Source organism: Enhydra lutris, unplaced genomic scaffold, assembly GCF_002288905.1.
Source record: "Enhydra lutris kenyoni isolate GAN:26980312 unplaced genomic scaffold, ASM228890v2 scaffoldscaffold35, whole genome shotgun sequence".
Lineage (NCBI taxonomy): Eukaryota > Metazoa > Chordata > Mammalia > Carnivora > Mustelidae > Enhydra > Enhydra lutris.
In genome coordinates, this window is record NW_019154119.1 from 15,134,453 (window position 1) to 15,152,277 (window position 17,825).

The window sequence follows — 17,825 nt, forward strand, 5'->3', positions numbered from 1 at the left end:
CTCAGTGGGTTGAGCCTCTGACTCCTGATTTTGGCTCAGGTCATGACCTCAGAGTTGTGAGGTCAAGCCCTGAGTCAGGCTCCATGGTAAGCAGGGAATCTGCTGGGATTCCTCTCCCTCTCCCTCTGCCCCTCCACCTATGTGCACGCTTGCTCTCCCTCAAAGAAATCTTCAGAAAAAAAAATAAGAGGACAACTATGATTGTAAAAGGTACAGAATGAGTGATTTATTATTTATCTTTGTATAACACGTTTCTCTTCCTGCTGTTTCCAAGCAATAGTTCTAAAACATTAACCACAGTTTATATTTTTAAAACAGCACTTTACGTAACTTAAAACTAATCACATTAAAAACCTGACAGTTTTAAGCCTCAGCGAAGTTCAGAAAAGTTTGTTTTACATAGGAAACTAAAACATTTTCTAATAAGCATCACTGACTTACTATGCCATTCATTATAAAAGGAAAGAGTTTTTTAAATCTTAAGGTTTATAAACTTTTACAGTAAAATGCAATGTCCAGTAATCTTGACATCATGTTTAGAATATGACAGAATGAAGTCCATAAGTACTTGCCAGAACCCAGGAATACCCTTTAACTGTAGGTATTAATGGACAAGATGTGTTTTTTTTCTAAAGGCGTGACCCTTCTAAAAGTGGCAGCGTTACGCTTGAATCAGAAAAGTTCACTGGGACTGCCTCATCCTAAGCAAAGATTGCAGCTAACAGTACCTTTCCTTAAGGAATTACTTAAAGGCACCAAATGAAAATTAAAGGACTAACTTTGGTATTGGAACTCAAGCCAATTTTTGCTTCCCTCGATACCCTTACCATAGCCTAAGGAGGTACATATGTATTCTGATACAGTAAGGCCAGCCTGTTAAATCTATATGATAATTAAACAGTCCCAGAAAGTGAACCTTAGTAATGTACGACACTTCCACGTCTGACTTTGAGAAAAATCCCACTCCATTCATAATCATGTGTGCCATGGAGAGGATTTATTCCTTACAAGATTCCGAAAGCTGAAAACCAGATGTCGTTAGCTCTCTGGAGAGAACTGAATCGTGGCGCTGCTCAGCCTGCAGGTGTCGGAGCCCTGCCTCCCTCCACCTCCTGATGCCGAGGAGAAGGAGGGAATCCACATTTCTAAACAAGTGTCTAAAGGGCTCATGTCTAAAACACCTCTGGCTTCAGAGTTTCGGAAACAACTGGCTAAACTTACAGAAGACCTTGAATCAGGCGTGCGCTGGTTCTGCCCTTGGGTCCGTTGTCAGGAATCCACTTTGGCAGGAGCAACGCATCCATCATTCAGCCTTCACGGCCGCCGTCCTGTAGCGGAGCACTGTGGCTGTCACCCACAGGTTCAAAGCAAGCATGATCACAAACCGCACGAAAACTGAAATCCACCAAGAAGAAAGGTACGTATTAACAAGTACTGTTCTCACGTCCTAAAACAAAAGCACTTCCCGCTCCAAGTGGGAACTCAGCCGCTGCTCAGCCCGTCCAAAGAAACCTGAAACTCTACATCACGAGAAGTATTGAACAACTTCGGTTCTAAATACTTCTGGGGGGCAGAAACCTTTACCATAAGTGACGATGAACTCTCTCCTGATGCATAAGATTTATCAGATTTAATGTGTCTTTGTGGTTGTAAAAATCTGTGGGATGTCCGCTAGACTGACTTTAAACGATTATCCCCAGATACACTGATCACATTCAGGAACAGCCGCCACTTTAAATGTGAAGCAAACTACAACTAGAACGTTCTCCATCTTCCAGACTCTTAATATGTGGGTCTGTTTTGCTCGTTAATTACAGTCTGATTCTTCTACGCATACGGAGACCGCTTTGGGTCCTTGGAGAGGACTGAGACCTGTCTTTCCCTTCTCCCATCAGACCCAAGTTTATCATTTGACCAGAATACTTTAACGTGTCTCTCAGAACTGGCAGACGGTGTCTGAGCCGCAGATACAGCCTCCGCGAAGGGATACACCTATGCCCCACTGCTCCGCAGCAATATTTTTCAAATAATACTGATGATGCTTGTTTAAACGGTCTGTGTGCCAGGGACCTGTTTCTAGTCTTCATACAACAGGCGACACCATTTGTTTTGATCATTTCCCAAAAATACGTATGCTCAACTTGGGAGTGGAAAACAGACCAAGGAATCATTAAATTCTTTTAATGTCAATCCCAGTATTTCCCCCTTTAAAAAAACAACAAGGATGTAGGGGTCAAGTGATTGTCAGCTCGGTAGACCCTGTCTTCACACTCACCCCAGAGCTCCCATTCGCTCTCCATGGCTAAGCCATGTGTCCCCTGCTCACCACCCTCACGCAGGCCACTCCGTCACGGTCTCCTCCCCTTCTCCCGATCTCACTCTTCCAAATTTGCTGCTCCAGGCCCCTCCAGCTCGGTCAGATTCCCCCTTTAGGTGCTCATCCCGTCCTACTCTTCTACAACACATTTCCCAGCATCCTTCGGTCATTAGTCGTGTTGACATCACTGTCCTCTCCATCCGCTGCTGGGGCAGAGGTTCCACAAGGATAGGACTCTACGATCTTGTGCTGCACGTTCTATCCCAGGCCCTACAGGACGCAGATGCTCAGTCCCGAAGTGGGGGCTGACGCCCAGGAGTAAACTTGCTGGCCTCTCCCCGTACAGGGGAGCAAGCTGATCCGGGAAACCCTAGACAGTTTACAAATGAAGCAGGCACAAAGGGCACACAGTTCAAAAAAGTGGATACTCACTTGTAAGGTCACTGGTGGTCATTAAAGTTGTTATTATTCTTGCTGTAAAAGAAAACATTCAGCAATATCAATTTGCACTTCAAGATAATTCCTCCAAGTAAAATTAGGGAGCTAATAAGTAATATACCTAATTAGCAATTCCGGAAACCATACATATACTTCAACACGTCATAACACTTCAACATTTTAAAGGGGAAAATAAAACTCAAGAAGCCTTCATTTTAAAAAACTCGGGACACAAAGACCCTTTCCATCAACCCTTAATGGAGACATCGGTCCTTTGGGACACAGAAGTACAAAGTAGAATTCAAAGATCTGAAAGTAGTAAGCCTAGTTAATGTGATAGCTTTGAATTTAAAATACGTTTCTACCTAAAATAGTGTATATGTGTTTTAGGTAGTTCCTGCAAGAATCTGCAGAAACAGTGGAAATTCCGAACCTGAGACCCAGCAACACGGCTCCAGAAAAACTCACCGCGGCAAATTATATTCCTTCTCAAGTCAGCGTGTGGCTTTCAGCTCTGTAATCTGTTACGTCATAAAGATTCGTGTTTATAAAACGAGTTAGTGGATTCAACCTAATCAACCTCTTGATGCTTTTCAAAGAATAAGAGAGGATGGCAGATACTAGGCCAGATTTTTGGAGAAAGGTGGGCTTTTACTTATTTTTTAGCAGCTGGAATATGGATCTTGCAGAGAACGGAAGGTGGTCTGCATGACATCAGGGTCATTCAATGTCCACTTGGAGGTTCTACGTGAACAGCTATGTGCAAAGGATTAAAGCTTGTGGGACGGTGCCAGGTGGACATCAAGGTCATAAGCCTCAGCCGCCAGATGCCGCCCCTCCCCCCGCGTCCCGCTCTTACTGGCGCAGGTGTAGGAAGCGAGGCTCCAGGTGAGGGCGCTCACGGCTCCCGAGTCCCGGGTCTTCCACAGGTACTGCAGCTGGGCACACTTGCTGGCCGCGCTGATGAAGGTACTCAGATTCTGTTTGCAGGTCAAACATGAGAAAGGCAGAGTCCTCGGTTAAAAAAGCAAGAGCACCAGATACCACAAGTGCTTCTGAAGCCACATCATCAGGGCAGGCGACAGCCAGTTGGCACAAGGACAAAGCCCGGGGGAAGGGAACAAGAGACCCAGCCAGAGGCTTGTTTATATCACGCCCAGTTCCACTGCTCGGTGGGCAACGGACGGGCCGTAGGCACAGCGGCTTCTCCAGCCACCTGCCAATGCAATTAGATAGAGGCCAGACAGACACACAGACACGGGGTCTTAGAGGCCGGCTGCTTTGAACAGACTCATGAACTCAAAACAGCAGGCCGAGCGCATCCACTCTCATGTCCACGTAGTCCTGGGGACCCTCTGCTGGCCCGCAAGGTCAGAGAGCACCCTCCATGGCGAGCAGGGCCCAACTCTGGGGTTTGCCGCCTTCACCTTGGCCCAGAGACCCGCCGCAGCTGCCAGCGGAGTGCAGACCAGAGGAGCGAGGCGGAGGCTGGGACGGGGCCCGCAGGCCATGACCACAGCCTTGTCTGCACCAGGGAGGCAGGAACCGGGGGCAGGAGCAGGGACAGGAGCGGTCCGACTGCACCCATGACCGTGGGGCTGGTGGGATTTGCTGATGGGCTGTGGGACGCAGACAGAGGGAAGAGGAAGGACAGGCAGAAGCGGGCAGAAGGAGCAGGCAGAGGGTCGCCCTGAAGCCAAGTGAGCAAAGGGATTCAAAGTGAACGCTGACGGGGGCGGCCGATACCCCAGAGATGCCAAGAGGAGGAACGAATGACAGTGGCCGGTGTCCTTGACCAGAGCACACGTGTGGCTTCTGATCGGCCCCCCGCACCCAACATGGTGCTGGCACTCCACGAGCTCTTGCTGAATGACCAAATCCACAACAGCAACGCGGTTCTGCACAGGTGATGGGGAGGGCAGAGGAGCGAGGGGGTCCCTAGGACACGGGAGGACTGTGGGGAAGTGATGGGCATGGAGTGCTCTAGCGGAGAAGAGCCAGGGCCTGCGCCCAGAGCCAAAGAGAGGTCTTGCGGGGAGCTGGGCGCAGACGGCTCTGAGGACGGACCCCAGGTGGGAAGACTGCGTCGGAGAGAGCTGGCCAGGGCACAGGGCAGTGCAGGCCGGCGGGGGGGCTGCGGGGGAGGGGGTGGGGATCAGGAGAGCATGGAGGGCCCGCTAGCAGGAACGAAGGTAGGGCCCCGTTCACTCATGCCAGGGGCAAGGCCAGCGCTGCACAGACAGTGTGACAGTGTCGGCTGGATACGCCACCGCTCCTCCGTCTTCCAGGAGAAAAACCATCTCCAGAATCGTGAAGTAGTTCTCTTGGGGAGCTTCGCCAAGGCCCGCACAGATTTAGCAAATAAAAATACAGGACACCCAGGTAAATTCGAATTTCAAATCAACAGCAAATCATTTTTAGCGTGAGTATGTCCTGTGCAATATTTGGGACATATTTATATAAAAAATTCTTCGTTATTAATACAGCAACCCCACCTATTTGCTCCCACGTGTCAAAAGGTTGAAATGTAATAGGGAGTCAAGTGTGCTTTCTGAGCAAAGGTCACAGACAAGACGTGAGGGAAGGGGTGAAGTCCAAGGATCTGGGAGTGGCAGGCAGACGCTGGTTACCACCAACTCTGCTCCCTTTCCCCTTGGGTGGAGAAGTACACTCCAGTCACTCTGGAGAGAAGATCTGGGGGCAGATGGGTCCTGACCCACCCTCAGAACTCTATTCTCACACAATGGGAATTTGGGGCCCTTAACCAGAGAAGGAAAAAAGTACAAAGCTAACCCTTTTCTAAGGAGGACAAAAATGTTGCAGGGGGCAGGGGAGGGCAAGGTTGGGAAAATAATGCGTTTGTGGCCAATATGCAATTATAGACCTGATCAGAAGCTCTTTAACTTATTTCGGGTCCTTCATCTACCACTGTTAACTACCTCCCCAGCCTGGTTCTCTATGGACCACCTAAAAAAGGAAGTAAAAAATGTGGCCAAACATCTGAGAATCAGGTCTTTTAACGTTTGGATGGGACTGTGCTTTTGTTCGTTATCCTTCGGCACAGCTGAGAAGTAAGCAGGTTAAACATTTGATCTACACGGTTCTTTGCGGGACCGGTGGCTTGGAGGGACAGACAACCTCACCCACTCTGTCTTCAAAAGGCGCGATAACACTTACCATGGCCAGATCTATGGTCCACTTCTGCAGGGGAAGGATGAACCACGAGGCCACAAACCTACCCAGTGCTAAGGGAGACAGCAGTGGTTTAGCTGGTGCCCCGCCACGCCCCCCGACCGCGTGCCGGAGCCTTCATGCCAAGACCACGGAGGGTTGGCCCATAAGCGGGCCTGGGAACCGCACTGCTAGAACTTCTCTGATTTGGAAAAGACAAGAACGGCTCAAAAGAACAGAAGCAGATTATGGAAGAGAATGGCCCAGAGCCCCCTGCGTTGGTGGACAGTTGCTAGGGTCCAAACGATTCTAAGTGCCCACTTAATCCCTGAGCATCAGACCTCTCCAATGCAATGTCAAAGTTAAGCATTTAAAGATCGACACGGTAAGGCAGCCGCGTTCTGCAGGTGTCCCATGAAATTCTCTTCATTGACTTCCCCCTTCCTGGCTAACTCCAGTGTCAGTCCAGCCGCGTTAGCCATGCTGGGAGACAGGAGACATGACAGCACATTTCGGTCAAGCTCGGTGAGGCTACAAGCTGAGTCAGACCGAGCTGAAGCAAACACAAGAGATAACGGCCGGGAGCCTCAGCTGTGACCTTGGGCAAGTCACTGTCCTTCTTTTAACCTCAGTTTGCTTATCTGCAACATGGTCTTAACACTCCTTGTCCCATCTGTGTCCTCAATGCCTGGTGGCACATCAGAGGGATCCCACCAGGTTGCTATGATTACAACTAACAACATTATTTAAACGAAGGGTTCCACAGTGCCCAGGTGAGTAGTAATTCCTGCCAACCTGGTCACACCAGCAGGGCCTCCGGAATCCAGGCAGATGAAATCTTGTTTTTAAAACACAATCTAGGGTCGCCTGGGTGGCTCAGTGGGTTAAAGCCTCTGCCTTTTAGGTCAGGATCTCAGGATCCTGGGATAGAGCCCCGCATCAGGCTCTCTGCTCAGCAGGGAACCTGCTCCCCAACCCCCCGCCCCCGCCTCTGCCTACTTGTGATCTCTCTCTGTCAAATAAATAAAATAAGAATCTTTTTTAAAAACACGCTCTAATTCAATTTCTTATACGAATTTTGCCCAGCTTTATACTATTCATTCCAAATATCCATCTTACGTAACATTTTACAAAACCTGACGGGTAGAGGCAGGAACAGCAACTCCTGACTTCCTCAAAATGACCTTTGGATCAGGTGGCCTGACTTCAAAAATAAATGTACAGGGCACCCTGTTAAATGTGAATTTCAGGTCGACAAAAATAGTCTTTGCGTATAAGCACGTCCCACACAATACTGGGGACACGCTTTTGCTAAGGAAGAAGTTCACTGTTAATACGGCAAACCTCCCTCCCGCTCATCACGGCTGGTCGGAGGAGGTCGTAAACCGGAGCTTGTTCCGTGCTCCCACGACTGTGACTCTTGCGACAAAACGGGGGCACGACTCATCTCACAGACGGGACGTGCAATTTCTACAGAGCGTTGAAATGAAAGCCGGGCCCCAGGTCACAGACGATGCCACATGAGAGATCACCACAACCCTTCTCATGTCTGGGGCATCATTTTCACTTGGAACAAACGTTCCAGAACCCCGCTCGCACAGGGACAGGCAGGAGCCAGCCCGCCGACCGGTGCGTTAGTATCGTGTGAATGAGAGCCATTCCTGTTACTCGGACTTCAGAGACTCCGGACGGTTCCAGGGAAGAGGGAACGTCTCCCTTCCCCTAAAGAACAAAGGTGGACCAGGCAGCCCCAGGCAGACGCTTCCATCGCGCAGCGCGCCAGGAGGGAGGGAGTCCACAAGCCAATGGGCTCGCTGTGCCGTGGGCACCCTGGCCTCAGAAGAGCAGCCGGAGGGCCGGGACCACCAGGACTATCTCTGGGTTGGGGAGGTATCGTCACTCGTAGGGTGTCTTGCGTTTGGGATCTTTTTTAGTTTAACCAAAAGGACATGTATCTGGGAAAGGACTTGGCTTAACGACATACACGGGAAGCAGGTAACACCCCCTTCCCCCCACCCCCATTCCTGAAGGCAGAAGGAAGGATACGCCCCGAGGTAGGGCACTGCCCCTCTCACGTTCCCATTGAAATGGAAGACACACAGCAGGAGGAGGACATCTGAAAGACAAAGGTCCCCAGTGAGGCAGGAGAAGGTGGGGGGGATGTTGGGGGGGGGACATGGACATTGGGGGGGACACCAGGGGATGGAGGGGTCCCAGGGACCTGTTACCTTGTGCGATGAGAATGGGGTACTCCAGGTAGGTGAACAGCGGGTACTCATAGTAACACTGGTACCGGAGAAACACCAGGAAACTGGGGAGAGAGAGGGCACGCCTGAGCTCCACTGATCCAGCGCCCGGCGAGGAGGCCTGGCCAGCCACCCCCTCCCCCTGGGGGGAGCCCAAATTTGCTCACAAAACCCTGGAACTGGAGGTTGGAGCCTGCAAATATCAAGTGGAGGTGATTTGGGACACAAAGGATGGAATGGACACGGCTTTGAGCACGTGCCCAGGGCTGACGGGGCGCTGGGCAAGACATGCATGGTCTCTGCCAAGTCCCTTCCACGGAGGCCAAGCCGTGCCAGCATGGGGCCCCCGGGCTGGCCTGTCTCCAAAGCTCCAGGGCACAGGCAGCCTCCCCAGAAGGCTCAGACGGACATCCCAGGGGGCAGGAGGTAGAGCTCATGAGGGGCTGGGCGCGTGTGGGTGCAGCCCTGAGCGGAGAGAGGAGTCCTGAGGAGGACCAACTCCTTGGACGATCCCTGTGGCCTTCCAGACTGCTGCCCTGGATAGGAGGAGCAGCGGGGGGAAAGGCAGGACGAACAGCCACCAGTTCCTTAAGAATATTCTAGCTCGGAATTCTCCGCTCCGAGCCGGTCCGCACTGCTCCGATCCCAGCTTTCTATCCTTTGAAAACACTAAGAATAATGTCCCTACATCAGTTTTTACTAGAGCCAATCACCTGTCATGCCTGGAACAGGGATCGTACCCAGATTGCTCTTAGCCCCAACAATCATGAAGTCCACATCTATAAGAAGAACGGGAGCCAGTGGGTGAAAGCTCATGAGCTCAAGGAGCACAACGGACACATTACAGGTATCGACTGGGCTCCCAAGAGTGACTGCATCGTCACTTGTGGGGCAGACCGCAATGCCTACGTCTGGAGTCAGAAAGATGGTGTCTGGAAGCCAACCCTGGTGATCCTGAGAATTAATCGTGCAGCAACTTTTGTCAAGTGGTCCCCGCTAGAGAACAAATTTGCTGTGGGAAGTGGAGCACGACTCATTTCTGTTTGTTACTTTGAGTCTGAAAATGACTGGTGGGTAAGCAAGCACATTAAAAAGCCTATTCGCTCCACGGTCCTCAGCTTGGATTGGCATCCCAACAACGTCTTGCTGGCCGCAGGATCCTGCGATTTCAAATGCAGAGTGTTTTCTGCCTACATTAAAGAAGTGGATGAAAAGCCAGCCAGTACGCCCTGGGGCAGCAAGATGCCTTTTGGTCAGCTGATGTCAGAGTTTGGGGGGCAGTGGCACCGGTGGCTGGGTGCATGGGGTCAGCTTCTCTGCCAGCGGCAGCCGCCTGGCCTGGGTCAGCCACGACAGCACCGTATCCGTTGCTGACGCCTCAAAAAGCGTGCAGGTCTCAACTCTGAAAACAGAGTTCCTGCCCCTCCTGAGTGTGTCATTTGTCTCAGAGAATAGCGTTGTAGCTGCGGGCCATGACTGCTGCCCAATGCTCTTTAACTACAATGACCGTGGCTGCTTGACCTTCGTCTCCAAACTAGACATTCCAAAACAGAGCATTCAGCGCAACATGTCTGCCACGGAACGCTTCCGCAACATGGACAAGAGGGCCACGACCGAGGACCGCAACACAGCCTTGGAGACGCTGCACCAGAATAGCATCACTCAGGTGTCTATTTATGAAGTGGACAAGCAAGATTGTCGCAAATTTTGCACTACTGGCATCGATGGAGCCATGACAATTTGGGATTTCCAGACCTTAGAGTCTTCCATCCAGGGCCTCCGGATAATGTGAAGCTGAGTGAGCCTCCCAGATCCAGCGTGACAGACTGACACACGCGCTGACACGGCCCCGCCGTGTGCATGGTGGTGAGGAGAGCCAGCCGCAAGGAGACGCTGAAGACACGTTTCTCGCAAATACCGTGTGTGTGTGTTTGTTTGAATATAATTGGTGACAGTGTTGGTTTTTTAAAAGCAGCAGTGATATGGGGTTATTTTGTTTTTGTTTTTGCTATTTCATTCCATTCTTGACCAAAGCTTCTCTTTAAGTAGTTTATTATGGAAAATTGTCACACTAACTTAAAGGAGAGGGTGGGAGATACGTCGTTTGTCGCCTCAACAGTTAAATAAAAGTACTGAATGTGAAAAAAAAAAAAAAAAAAAAGAATATTCTAGCTCGAAGTGGCCCGGGACTTGGTGGGGCCCAGGTAGAGACCCCAGGAGATGACCCTTCTCAGGAGGAAAGGCCTGGGCTTCCTGCCCTTCCAGCTCACACACCTGCGCCGGTCAGTTCTCTCAGAACCTAAATCCCCATGCTGTCCCCTCAGACCCTCCTGCCCCATCACCCAGGCCGTCTGTCCAGGTGAGCCAGAGCACCCTCCCTCCCTCATCCAAACGTAACCTCTCATGACCTCAGCGAGGAAGGGGACTGGCAAGCCTGTGCCTCCCGCCCCAATCCTGTTTCCACCTTATCGAACCGAACCGTTCTTGGCTGAGCTGGGGGTAAGGTCATAGGATGGGAGGTGGGCCGCCAGCGTCACCATGAGCGCGTGCGTCTCCCCGGGCCTGGGCCTCCCTCATTGTCCCCTTCACAGCCTGCAGCCCGCCCCACGGACCCCACAGCTGGGCTGCCTGCAGTCTGGCTTTGCAGTTGGTCACGTCTGGGCGTCAGGGGAAAAGCGGAGGCTCTTCCTGGCCCTACCCGGCTGCCTGGCCTCCCCTCCTGTCGGGCCTCTAGAACAGCACCTTTCTGAGGAGGACCTGGGGGCGGCTCTACCCCACCCACCTCTGCAGAGCACAAGGGCAGCCAGCCAGCCGCAGGCACAGCAAACTTGGAGCAGACCCTGCGGGATGGATGACCAGTAGGGTCACCAGCAGGCTTCAGAGCAACCCACATTTCATGTCATTTTCTGGAATCATTAAGATATGGCTTATGTCCCCATTGGCGCAATTCTTTCAGACACGGGTTTTCAGAGTTAATTTGCTGAGATCAGGATCCAAGGAGGTACCTGTCCTCCAAGAGGCTGTTATATCTTCTACTTCCCAGGAGATAAAGGGTCCTGCTGATGCTGATGCCTACGGGGTTCTTTCTGCTGGAATTCTGGCGGCTCCCCTCCCCCTAGTAGGCCTCAGGCAGGCACTGCCCCGAGCGCCCAGGCCCAGACGACGCCAACCAGCGAAGGCTGGGAAGGAAAGGGGGAAGCCGGCAAGGTGCTGCCACCCCTTCCCCCCGCCCACGACATGGCGGATGAGCCCAGAAAGCAGCAAAACCCAGTGAGTGTGGAGAGCGGGGGAAGGTAGGCATCAGCATGGAGAGAGCCAGGGACCGGCTGAGCCCTAGGGTCCTGCCGCTGCCCGTGAACTTGGGCCCGGTGCTTCACCTTCTCCGCCTAGGCTTCCTGCTGGCTGGGGAAGAAAACAATGCTTAACCCCTTGGCCGTCCTGAGGACTGAATACCATAAAGCCTTTAAAGTACAGGGTCCGCACGCAGACCCGGCTCTGGAGGAAGTGTGGCCTGAGCCGGCGATAAAACCCAGGAATCCAGCGGCGGGAGCCCCCGATCACTTCCAGCTGGGCTTGGAGGAGAGGGGCCTGGTCACAGCCGCGGCCATTTACATTGGGCCGTGCGCCAGGCCGGCCTCCACGAAGCCCACCGCCCGCGCCGCCAACTGCGCCGCCATCCCCGCAGGCCCCGCACACGGGCCTCCTCCGACCCGCCCACGCGGGCCGCACCGCACAGCCCGGGGACAGTTCTGCCCCCGCGCGCGGTGGGACAGCGCGACTCCCCCCAGCTGTGGGCCGCCTGCCGAGCTGCAGGTGCGCGCACGCTCCCGACCCATTCTAGAGGCGTCGGCGGTCTTCGGCTCACCCGCACCGCGCCAGCCTCACCTTCCCTGGTCGGGGACCTAGAGAAACCGACGCCCTCTCTCCGGCCGTCCCCGCCCCAGGACGGACGCAGCGGTGCCGGCCTCTCCGATCCCGGCTACGCAGACGGGACCCCAGTGTTGTGGGGTCGTTCACACACGCGCCAGCGCCCGATTCTTTCTGGACGAAGCCTTTCTCCACACGAGCGCGCCCGGGGCAGGACCCCCCACTTCTCCCACCCCCACCCCAGGTCTCTTTCTCCCTCCCTTGCCCCCGGCTTCTATCCAGCCCCCGAATCCCGGGGTCAACCCGCCGGCTGCCTCTCCAGGGCGTGCATCCGCCGAGGACCGGCCCGCACGGTCGCGGGGCGGTAACTGGGGGGCCCGAGCGGGCGAGGAGCGAGATGAGGTGGGCCTGGCCTTGCCAGGGGTGCCGGGCTTCGTGTACCTGCTTTCCCACCAATTCGAATTTTCCCAACCGAGGTTTACAACTCTGCTTTTCGCGTTTACATCTTTAAATACGGAGTCAGGGCGGCCGTTCGGAACTTCTGACCCTCGGAGCGCCCTGGCTCCTCTCCGGCTGGCTGTGGCCGGATTCAAGTCCTTCTCCTCTCCCTCCAAAGAGCTCTCCATTCTTTGAAGCCTCCTCCCCCGTCACGTGTACCTTTTAAAAGCCAGGGGATCCTTAGAATTTATAGTTCAGCCCCTCATTTACACGCAAAGAAATCGGGACCCGAGAAAAGGGGTGATGGCGGGGGAGGATGTGTATGACAGAGCCTCCAGGTGCAAATGGCTCGCTCAAAGCCGCTCGGTCGGTCTGTGGCTGCCGGACGGGTGGTTTCGCCAGACGGTTTCCGCATCTGTAAAATGGGCGTGCGCCGTGGGCGCGGTGAGCCGCAACTAATCAGGGATGGTGAGCGGCCCCTGGAAGTATCTGCCCAGTGGCCGGGCGCTTTCGGCTCCGCTTCCTGGCCCTACTCTGTTAGACCCGCGGCGCTCCCGGGGTCCCGGCCCCTCCAGGCCGCAGAGACTAGGGGGAAGGGCAGCCGCCCCCTCCTTACCCCGCCAACTCCAGAAGTAAACTCGGGAGGCTGATGCCCCGCGCGCTGCGCGCCGCCAGCACCGCGGAGATCTGCGGCAGCTTGAGCGCGGCGCACACGCCCAGAGTGCTCCAGTTGCAGAACAACAGCAGCTGCTCCCGCATGGCGCCCGCGGGGCTGGGGGCTCCCGGCCCGGACTTGAGGGACTTGGGGACTCGGCGGGGGCGCAGCTGCGCGTAGTAAGGAAACCGCTCTGCGCTGGGCCGCCGGGCGCGCCGAGTCCTTCCGCCTTCCCGGGGTGCCCGCGTCCACGCCCAGGGGCCGCCCCGCCCAGGTCCGCCCCGTTGGCGACCGCGCCCCCGCCCCGATCTCCGCGCCCCGCCCGGGGCCGGTCCTCACCCTTCCCCCCGCCCGTCCGCCCCGCCCCGCGTCTGGCCCCGACCCCTCCCCAGATACGCCCCGAGGCCACCCACTCTAGGGGCCGCGCCTCCGCCCGCTTTTCGGCTCCCGGTCCCGCCCGGGGACGCCCCTCACCACCCCGCCCCATGCCGTCCGCCGCGCGCCCGACCCCGCCCTGGTCCACCCGGTCCGGTCCACCCCGGTCCACCGGGTCCGGGTGCGCTCCTCCCCATCGGCCCCGGCCCCGGCCCCGGCCCCGCCCCCGCCCCCGCGTCCGCCCCGCCCCCGGCCCCGCCCCGCGTCCGCCCTGCCCCGGGAACCTCGGGCGGTGCCCGCTGCTGATGCACTTTTCTGTGTTGGGGGCGCGCCGGGCCGAGCTGCCGGGGGACCCCCCACAGACGGTTCCGCTTTCCCACGGTCTGCGTGGGGACGGGCTGGATCCCGGGAGGGCAAACGGGCACCCCCTCGCGGGAGGATGGACCGTTTTGTGGGATTTTTCACTCCCCAAGCGCTGTGCTTTGTTTTCTCAGGAAGCATTTCAGAAATGAAACCTTGTGACGACGTTAACGATCCAACTCCGTAGACGTGCGTCCTCCTCGTTTTACTTGGGGACACGGGCTTTGCGGTCGGGGGCGGGGCCAGAACCTCCCGGGGTCGTCTCATTTCTGCCCTTTCCTGCCGCTGGGTGTGGGGCGCTCCTCCCCATCCCCTAGAAGTCGGGCACCTCACCACTTCAGAGGGAACGTTGTTCTTGAGGAGGTAAAATAGAGTCTATGATACAAGAAGGGAAGGTAGACGCGGCACAAAACGGGCGGAGTGTGTTCTCCAAGCTCTCAGAATCCACGGAGCAGTCAGGTTCTGAAGCAGGAAAAAAAGAACAACAACAAATCACACAAATGCAATGCTAGAATTCTCGGTGGCTGGTTCTGTGCCGTGACTCTCAGCCAGGCTTCAGGCTTTCCTCCCGTCTGGTCCCATGTTCCTCCCCGCGCCTCCAGCCACCCGACCTGGACATCAAAACCTTCCTCTGGAAAAAACCAGAAGTATCGGGTCCTCTTTCCCAAGCCTAAAGGGGAACTGGATGTCCAGAAGGAAACTTTCAAGAGGAAAATGAAGAGTTGTGCATGTTTAATCCTCATCTTCTAGAGATTCTGAAATACTTAGAAATGAAATATATTATGTCTGGAATTTGTTTCCCAAATATTGGGGGCCTGGGTGGAAGGGTGGGGATGTAGAAGGAACAAGAAGAGCTGTGAGTTGATCGTTCTTGGCGTTGATGATGGGTATGTGGTGGGATTACTGTTACACAATGAAGTTTTAAAACCAAAGAGAAGATAGGTACGGGGTGCTTGTTCCTCTAGTTTTAAGGGAAGGATTCTGTGCTCCAGAAGGGTCAGGCAGCTTGCCTCCTGTCCCCCAGCCAGCCCAGCTGGAGTCTGTCTCTGTTCCCCAAGCACCGTGTCCTTGCTACGTGGGGGCAATCACGCTCCCTGGAAGCCTGGTGCTGGGGTGGCTTGGCTGTAGCTCTGCATGACTCTAGGTCATTCGTCCAACCTCCTGGTGCCTCAGTTTTCTCCTCTGCAGAATGGGTAGAGCAAAGGCTTCCCAGTACTCATGGGAATGTCGGCTCTCCTGGATTGGCACCACCAGCGATGGCGATTTTCTGGCAATTCTCAGGCAATTCTCTGCCTGCCCTGTTACTAGGGCTCCTGGGCTCCCCTGCGAACCAGCCACTTTTCTAAGGAGCCTGACGCCCTGTTAATAAACAGAGTGTGGGGTTTAGAAACAAAGACCTGGGATGAGATGTGCTTAGTACTTTTCGGTGTCAGTTTCATCTGCCCTCTTAGGAGACAGAGCTGGGGTGCATGCCTGTGTGCGTGCGTGTGTGTTGTATTAATCTGCTTGGGCTGCTTTAACAAAACACCACAGACTGGGGGTGCATAAACAACAGAAATTTATTTTCCCATACTTGTGGAAGCTGGCAAAGGAAGGTGCTAGTGAGTTTGGCTCCTGGTGAGACCCCTCTCCCCAGCTGTCTTCTCCCTGTGTCCTCACGTGGTCTTTTCTCTGTGTGTACACACCCCTGGCATCTCTCTCTCTCTCCTTAGAAGGAAACCGGTCCCATTGGACTAGGGCGCCACCCTTATGACCTCAATTATCTCCAAATACAGTCCCGTTGGGGTTGGTAATTCCACGTGTGAGTTTGGGGCCGGGGGACATAATTTAGTCCATAATATATATATTCATACCTCTCTGTATCTATCTGAATGCATTGCATATGTAATATATATCACACATACCATGCTGACCCAAAATCTTCCTTTTAACAAAACCCCCAGACTTGAAGGCACACCAGCTTGAGAGGCACTGGCTGCAGAAGCTGAAGAGGATGGGCGCTCCCTGTGGAACACCTTCATAAATACTAATTCTCTTGGCCAAACGTTCGTTTCGTGCATAATGGACCGCAGCAAGGTTAAAGTGCCATTCCCTGACATCAATTTAAAATGCAGCTCATCTGCTCTTTGCTACATGTACCAAGAGAATGAAGACCATTCTCAGCAATCAGACTGTCGACATTCCAGAAAATGTTGACGTGGCTCTGAAGGGCCCCGGTGGAACCCTCTGGAAAGACTTCATCCACATTGGTGCAGAACTCAGTCTCCTTGGAAAGGAAAAAAAGTGGCTCTGAGTTGACAAATGGTGGAAAATAGAAAAGAATGGCTATTGTCTGCACTATGTGTAGTGCACAAAACATGGTCAAGGGCGTTATACTGGGCTTCCGGTTACAAGGTGAGGTCGTGTATGCTCCCTTCCCCATCAACATCGCTACCCAGGAGAATGGTTCTCTTGTTGAAATACGGAATTTCTTGGGGGAAAATACACCACCAGGGTTTGGATGAGGCCAGGTGTGTCCTGTTCTGTATCTCAAGCCCAGAATGATGAGTTAATGTTTGAGAGAAATGATGTTGAACTTGTATCAAACTCAGCTGCTTTGATTCAGCAAGCCACAACCGTTAAAAACAAGGATATCAGAAAATTTGGGGGGTGGTATCTATGTTTCTGAGAAAGGAATGAATCAGCAGGCTGATGAATAAGAACTAAATTGTCCAGCGGTAGAAACAGCGAGATGCCGGATGATTTTTTCAGACTTATTTGTGGTATTTTAAAGATGCAACAAAAGCTGTATTGATTTTGGGGTTTTTTCTTAAAAAAATGCAGCTAATCTTCGAAGTGGGAAGTGTAGGAACGTCTTCTTTGGTTACCTGCCCTGAAGATCCTGTTGATTCGTCTTCCAAATTCAAGGGGTCTCGATAGCAGGCCACACTCACTACTGCCACAGCCTTTGGGAACAGAAAGGTCGACATTATTTTCCTTTGTGTCACAGATCTGTATGCTTGTGAGGTTGATCGCTATGGTAAATTCAAAATGAGGCCGGGCAAGCCTCCCAGACAGGGTCCCAGGAGACAACAGAATGTTCTGGAACTTTGAGGGGTCTGGAAGTTCTCCGCCAAGACGAATGTGTCAGTGAAGGCCCAGCGACAGACCACACAATCGCCCTCTGTAGTTAGCTTAGTTATGACTGCCCAGTGTTGAGCAGTGTAAGGACGAGGAAACAGATACGAGGAAGAGTCTGGAAGGAACAGAAGGCTCACTGAAGAATCGCCCTGGGAGGGGGCATGTCCACCACCACAGGAAGCTGCCCCCGTGGCTGCCCAGTGCTCTTGAGGCTGGGGTCTGCCACTAGGCTTCAAGACCCAGCTGTCCCAGTAGGACCCGCATTCCTACTTCTATCTGTACTTCTAGAAGCGTCCTGGGGCGGTGCCTTCTGCCCTCTGAGCCTCCTGGGGGTGCTCCTGCTTGGCGGGAACCGGTCACGTGAGAAGGCAGACTGTGGCTGCGTCTGGTACCCCCAGCTTCATTGTTGGGCCGCTGTCACCGCAAGGGGCCTCACGTGACCACACCCTCAGCATGTGGCATCATGACAATGTTCCCACGCTCTGGGGCGCTCTGGACAGAAGACACGATTTCTGTTTATTATGCCTTACTGGGTGGCGGGAATTCTGCAGGGCAAATCTCGTCTGAGCTATTGCTCTCTGATGTGGCTGGGTGCCCGAGCTGGAGGCTGACGGCTGAGGCCCCCGCAGGGCGAGTGGGGAGATTTTGTTTGAAGTCTGTGCGGCTCAGCCTGTGGGTTTCCCGTCTCAGGACGCTTAGGGCTCTGAGGGTTCTGTGTCAGACAGATTGTAGGGCCGTGGCTGTGTCTGTGACCGCCTCAAGGCAAGGAGCACTCTCCGACCTCCATGTCCTGTCTCCCTGACTCTTCCAAAGTCCTCTGCTGCTCTGAACACGAGGA

The 17,825-nt window shown here is 53.9% G+C and overlaps 1 protein-coding gene and 1 pseudogene across 5 annotated transcripts; one reads left to right on the top strand and one right to left on the bottom strand.

Annotated features, from left to right (window-relative positions):
* Nucleotides 1-207: 207 nt before the first annotated feature.
* Nucleotides 208-13,360, bottom strand: LOC111154076 (PQ loop repeat containing 3). 4 transcript variants are annotated; one of them, XR_002641058.1, is made up of 8 exons: nucleotides 13,094-13,360; nucleotides 8,155-8,237; nucleotides 7,973-8,042; nucleotides 5,933-5,990; nucleotides 3,615-3,735; nucleotides 3,224-3,276; nucleotides 2,750-2,791; nucleotides 1,372-1,395 (listed from the first exon to the last, which is right to left on the bottom strand). XR_002641058.1 is itself a non-coding variant. In XM_022513430.1 (7 exons), exons 1-7 carry the CDS (start codon nucleotides 13,234-13,236, stop codon nucleotides 1,304-1,306), a joined length of 609 nt encoding a protein of 202 aa, XP_022369138.1. In that variant the 5' UTR covers nucleotides 13,237-13,360; the 3' UTR covers nucleotides 208-1,303. The 4 variants fall into 4 exon arrangements, 2 of the variants coding, with proteins under 2 accessions (XP_022369138.1, XP_022369139.1); XM_022513430.1 differs by lacking the exon at nucleotides 3,224-3,276 and having other exon boundaries at nucleotides 208-1,395; XR_002641057.1 differs by having other exon boundaries at nucleotides 3,224-3,735.
* On the top strand, nucleotides 8,267-10,315 carry LOC111154075 (annotated as a pseudogene). The gene has a single exon (XR_002641056.1). The product of XR_002641056.1 is annotated as an actin-related protein 2/3 complex subunit 1A pseudogene (transcript).
* Nucleotides 13,361-17,825: the final 4,465 nt, after the last annotated feature.

Bases quoted from the DNA above. Each gene is read 5' to 3' on its own strand.
- LOC111154076 (XM_022513430.1), bottom strand. From the start codon at position 13,236: ATGCGGGAGCAGCTGCTGTTGTTCTGCAACTGGAGCACTCTGGGCGTG. The intron at 2,792-3,614 runs GTAAGAGCGGGA...TTTCTTTTACAG, and splicing joins CGCTTCCTACACCTGCGCCA to CAAGAATAATAACAACTTTA. The intron at 1,396-2,749 runs GTGAGTATCCAC...GGTGGATTTCAG, and splicing joins GACCACCAGTGACCTTACAA to TTTTCGTGCGGTTTGTGATC.